The 5,875-nt window shown below is 46.3% G+C and overlaps 1 protein-coding gene across 1 annotated transcript in view; it reads left to right on the top strand.

The window, feature by feature from the left end:
* Snx1 (sorting nexin 1) overlaps positions 1-5,875 on the top strand; it is a 36,819-nt gene that overhangs the window by 26,040 nt on the left and 4,904 nt on the right. The window contains exons 6-11 of the mRNA XM_021207809.2: positions 259-304; positions 862-940; positions 1,506-1,581; positions 3,486-3,599; positions 3,754-3,847; positions 4,807-5,012. Of these exons, the coding sequence (XP_021063468.1) occupies positions 259-304; positions 862-940; positions 1,506-1,581; positions 3,486-3,599; positions 3,754-3,847; positions 4,807-5,012 (615 nt within the window). The remainder of the gene's footprint in view (positions 1-258; positions 305-861; positions 941-1,505; positions 1,582-3,485; positions 3,600-3,753; positions 3,848-4,806; positions 5,013-5,875) is intronic.

Raw genomic sequence — 5,875 nt, 5'->3', positions numbered from 1 at the left:
TCAGACTCATGAGTGCTAGAATTACAGGCATGCACCACAACCTGGGAAAGATAAAGTTTTGTGTGTGTGTGTGTGTGTGTGTGTGTGTGTGTGTGTGTGTGTGTGTGTGTGGTGGTGGTGGTGTGTGGTGGTGGTGGTGGTGGTGGTGGTGGTGGTGGTGGTGGTATTTAAATACAGTGCCTCATGCATATTAGGTAGAAACTACCAGTGAGCTATACCCTCAGTCTCAGGACTCTTAATGATTGCTCTTCCTTCCAGATGGAATTGCTTGGGAATCAGGGGAGGAACCTTCTTACTGCCATTAGTGATTGTTAGTCTGTACTCAGAATCTCAGAGCATTTTTTTCTATTATGATTTTATTTAACTTTGTATAGATGTATACTTGCTTATATGTATGTGTACCATGTGTGTGAAGGGGGCCTGAGGAGGACAGAAGAGGCTGCCAGATTCCTTAGAACTAGAGTTGTGAACCCCGTGTGGGTGCTAGAAACACGACCTATATGCTCTGAAAGAGCAGCTAGTACCCATAACCACAGAGCAAACACTCCATACACCCCTTGTTTTTGAAATAGTATCTCACTATGTAGAACAAGCTGACCTTGAATTCACAGAGATCTCCTTGTGCCACCACACCCAGTGTGCCTTTAGTGTATACATTCTGAATCGCATAGTTTACAGCCCCCAGCATATCCGCTCATAAGGACTTGGTCCAAGGACCTCAGTGCACCCCTGCTCACAACGACTTTAGATGATGCTGTGTAGAGCTATCCTTACTATTATTCCTTCAGATGACTCTTCATAAAACTTAGATGTAGCCTTTTTACTATTTCTGCTTATTTTGTTTCTTAAATTCTACTCTAGGAATGACAAAGGTGAAGGTTGGGAAGGAAGATTCTTCTTCCGCAGAATTTCTTGAGAAACGGAGGGCTGCTTTGGAAAGGTAGGTGCCCGACAGCTGTCCTTGGTCACCTCAGCTAGGGAAAGGCTGCTGCTTTGCTTCTCTGCTGGAGATGAGCTGAGACCCCTGCCTTTATATCATCACTTCCTTCCCACCTCGGTCATAAGCCCTCTTTCTCCCCTTATCCCCACTGAACTGTCATATTTCCTTCTTGCATAACATAGTGGATGGTTCTGGGATCTCTTGATGAGTCAGTTAGTTGTCTTTTGGAAATGTGAAGAACGTGAAATTTTAAATACTTACAGAGATTTGCTTAAGTGCCTTATCTGAGGCCATTTTCCATAATAAAAGACATGAGTCCCTGCTAGCAATGGGCAATACCCCAAACCTTCAGAGTCCTAACCAGAGCTGGGCGGTAACGATACACCCCTTTAATCTTAGCACTTGGGAGGCAGACTCTGGTGGATCTCTGGGTTCAAGGCCAGCTTGACCTGTACAAAGTGAGTTCCAAGACAGACGGGGCTACACAGAGACACCCTGTCTTGAAACAAAACAAAATAAACCAGGGAAACCGAGTCCTAACCAGTTGATGATTTTTACCCTTTAGGTACCTTCAAAGAATTGTGAATCATCCTACCATGTTACAGGACCCAGATGTCAGGGAGTTTCTGGAAAAAGAAGAGGTGGGTATTTCACATAGCTCAACTTCATCATCTCTCACTACCCTGAGTGACATAAAACTGGTTCATTTGACAAATTCTCAAATGCTATATAGCCAGTAAGTTTGTGTGACCCCCAAGAACAGGCTTTGCACTGCTCCAAGTGAAAGCAGCTCTGTGGGTGGTCAAATGGTGACTTGCTGGCATCTTGTGGAGTGCTCTGTTTGACAGGGTCTCGGCATGCCTTTTATAAGTTACTAACTGGTTCAAACTGAATGTGTATTTTGTGCTAGGAAGCTGAGGGGCATTAGTTAAAAAAAAAAACAGCTACCACAGACCACAGACCCATCATATAGCAAAAGGGTTGATTGAAGTAGACTTTTTTTTAATAGACTATGCATAGGCTATTCATGATTGTGAAAAATTGGAGACACCCCAATTGCTACTAACTGAAGAACTAAATAAAATATATCCACACAACAAACAGCTTATGTTGACCATTCACACAAAGTGTAAAGAAATAAGTGTATAAGAAGCATCAAACAGTAAGAATTCCCTGAGCAGAAGGCACATGATTGGAGGAAATAGTATCTTAGAAAACTTGGAGTCGGGCGTGGTGGCGCATGCCTTTAATCCTAGCACTCGGGAGGCAGAGGCAGGCGGATTTCTGAGTTCGAGGCCAGCCTGGTCTACAGAGTGAGTTCCAGGACAGCCAGAGCTACACAGAGAAACCCTGTCTCAAAAAAAAAAAAAAAAAAAAAAAAAAAAAAAAAAAACCCAGAAAACTCGGGCGAAGTCAGTCATGTGGCAAGACTGTTGTTATGTTTTTGTTACTGTAATGAAAATGGGATTATTGTAATGAGATTTTTTTTTTCCTCCAAAATGAATTTTTTTTTAACTGAAAATGGTCTGTCAAAAAACAAAAAGATAAGAAAAAAAAAAAAGAAAATGGTCTGTCAAAGCCCTAAGTCCTTTCATTCTTTCTGGATATTTCTAATCTATCCTTCCTTACTCAGTAACCCTAGGGCAGGGTTTGTTTTTGGAGATACTTTGGACTGGGTAATCCTTTGGGTGGGGTTTATGCTGCGCTGAAAGATGTCTGGCTTTGCCCACTAGATGCTAGCAGTTCTCCCTCCCTAGATGGGACAACTCATATCATTTCCACATATTGTCACATGTCCCTTTGGAGCAAAATGGTCTCAACTTGAGAAGGACTACATGACATTCTGAATACCTAAGACCCTTAAGATAGCTCCTGTGCTTACGGCTTCCAGTCATTGGAGTGACTCTCAAAGCCGGGAGTCCCCTTCTGTGCAGGGACCCTTGACCTTTTTATTTTTTTATTTTTATTTTTTTTTTTTTAAGATTTGGCCTCTCTACCTAGCCTTGGCTGTGCTGGGATTAAAGGTGTGTGCCACCACACCCTGCAGGAGCCTTTAACTTTAACAAAGGAATGTAGTCCTCTGCAGGGGAAGGAAGGGCCTTGCTCTGAATTCCTGATGACCTGAGCTAGATGTAAAGTTACCTTTAAAGGTAGAGTTGGCCTCTGACCTCTCCATGTGTGCCCATGTATATACACAAAATAATTTTAATGTCAAAAAAAAAAGTAAAGAAATGCTTGGAACTTAAGTAGGTCACACCTGGGTAGGCATACAGCCTGACATGGGGCCGCCTGGCCACAGGGCACTCTCAGTGTGCTTCCTTTTGCGAATAATATCAAAGCTGACAATGTGATTGGTTCGTACTGCACCCCATGGCGCTTTGGGTTTGCTTCTCATTTCCTAGTCTTAGATTCCTGTAAGTGCCTTCGAATGCAGCAGTGTAGGGTCAAGTGACTTGTTGACAAGTTTTGGGCATGCCATGGTGGATACTAATTCTTGTGAACCTAAAGGGCAGCAGATAACCTGCATCCTGCCTTGATCTTGTAGCTGCCAAGAGCTGTGGGCACGCAGGCTTTGAGTGGCGCTGGTCTCCTTAAGATGTTCAACAAAGCTACAGATGCGGTCAGCAAAATGACCATCAAGATGAATGAGTCGGACATTGTGAGTAGCCCTGAGAAGTCCTGAAACGTCTGAGATTACTTTCTTTTCAATAAGACAAACAAACAAACAGCCCTTGGTAAAAGCTGCTAAAGAAGGGCAGCTCCCTGCACTTTGTTGAACATTCTCAAGCCAGCTCTGGGCTGTGTGTTTCCAGTGGTTCGAGGAGAAACTCCAGGAGGTAGAGTGTGAGGAGCAGCGCCTACGGAAGCTGCATGCTGTGGTGGAGACTCTAGTCAACCATAGGAAAGGTAAGTACCCGCACTGGCGGAAACCGGTGTCCTCAGTGGGCTGGAGATTCGAGGCTTGCTGTTCTCAACCATCCAAGTGGAAATTGTCAGCCCACCTGTTGCATGATGTTCTGATAAGCAAGATACGCCCTGCTCTCCTATCGGGAAACATTATTTCAACCACTCTGGGCGGCGGGTGGCAGGAGCCTGCCTGGGTACACGCTGCTTCGCTTGAAGGGAAGTGGAGGCTTACATCCACATTGATGCTTTTGTTACGTGGTCATACGAGCAAGGTATGGATGCAGAGAAGCCTTCTGTCTTCTTTTTTCCCCCTCCTTTATAGTGAGCTTTGCTTAATTGGGAACTTGTGGAATTTTCCAAATGTGAATGCTTTCCTTCTGTGTCTTAAACATACTGCTAGCAAGAAATCTAAAAGACCATTAGCATGATGAAGCCAGTATAAGAGCTGGCAAGCTCTGACATGGCTGAAAGGACAGATTTGGCCTTGGACCCTGTTGCTATGAGAAGAGTATGCTGCAGAGACAATGTGTGGCCTGCAGAGCCCAAGGTACTGACTGGCCCCAGACAGAAAGTTTGCTCTGCTGTACAAAGTGGGAGCGTTTGTGTGTGGTCTGTGTGTGTGACATATAGGTGACAGTTCATGAGCTCCAGCATAAATACCGGAGTCACTCCTTTACTTGGCCTGGTGACATGAGCAAGCAGCTGACTCTCCGAGAATGCTGGGGCTTCTTCCTTCAGGCATGGCTTAGTCATGTGTAGACAGCAGGAGCTTCTCCCTCCCAATCCTGTGACCAACTGAGGCCATTTCCCTTCATTTGAGTTTGGAGACTGGGTTGCAGCACCCTTAGTTGTCAGATATGTAGGGGCCAGAGTCCATCGGCAGGCTGTGCTGTGCAGGTCACACGCCTTTCCCCTTTCCTGAGAGATGAGAAACCTCTGCTGTCTTTACCTCCTTCCAGAACTAGCACTGAACACAGCCTTGTTTGCCAAGAGTCTAGCCATGCTTGGGAGCTCCGAGGACAACACAGCACTGTCTCGAGCACTCTCCCAACTGGCTGAGGTGGAAGAAAAGATTGAGCAGCTCCACCAGGAACAGGCCAACAATGACTTCTTCCTCCTTGCTGAACTCCTGAGCGACTATATTCGCCTCCTGGCCATTGTCCGAGTAAGCCTCACTTCCTTCCCCCAGCTGTCTTCTGCTCTTCACTTCCTAAGAAAAGGGTCCTGTGGACCCAGCAGCCCACTTACCCAGCCAGTCACCTCTAGTTACTCTGAGGCTCCCAGCAGCCCACTTACACAGCCAGTCACCTCTAGTTACTCTGAGGCTCACAGCAGCCCACTCTTGGACTTCCAAGTTGGCTCATTATTGTTGAGGACAGACAGTATTCTCTGTGCACCTTTCTCCAAGCAAGGCTTATTGCAGACTGCTGCTTGGCCCCTGGAGCAGTGACTCTGCAGTCCTTTGGTCTTTGCCCTGATAAGAGCTCTTGCTGGCTCCACTTGTCTTTCCAGTGTGAGTAGTCAGGTAATGACACAGAACTGGCTTGGCGTTGCATGGAGGAGTGTGCTGAGAGAGCTTCCACCAGAGCCCTCCCTCCTCGTGCTGTGCTAACCACACTGGTAGCAGCATTGCACGCTGGCCCTCAGGTCACATATCTTGGGTCTTCTGGTGACCAGGGTGGTCTGTTTCCGATCTCTCTTACCAGTTAAAGAAGCTTTACTGGGCAGTATTATCAGCTCTTGCATGGCCTCCTTGATAAAGGGAGAAACCAAGAGGAACCTGGCACTTGCACTGTAAGGACCTGATTCTGCACGGTATCAGGATGCATGAGCCTCCCCCTACTCCTCATCCTCAGTGCATCTCCCACTGTGGAGCTGCTGTGCTGTGTGGCGAGCTTAGCTGCCCCCAGGGTTCTCACTTCCATGCAGTCACAGCTATTAAATGTAGCCTGAGAGCTGTTCCTTGTCCTGCTACTTCCAGAGAGATAAGAAAGCAAGCCTGCTAAGGGGGTTCTTAGAACCAGTTAG

This window comes from Mus pahari, chromosome 10 (assembly GCF_900095145.1).
Source record: "Mus pahari chromosome 10, PAHARI_EIJ_v1.1, whole genome shotgun sequence".
In the NCBI taxonomy this organism is placed as follows: domain Eukaryota; kingdom Metazoa; phylum Chordata; class Mammalia; order Rodentia; family Muridae; genus Mus; species Mus pahari.
This window is presented reverse-complemented; position numbering and strand designations above follow the sequence as displayed.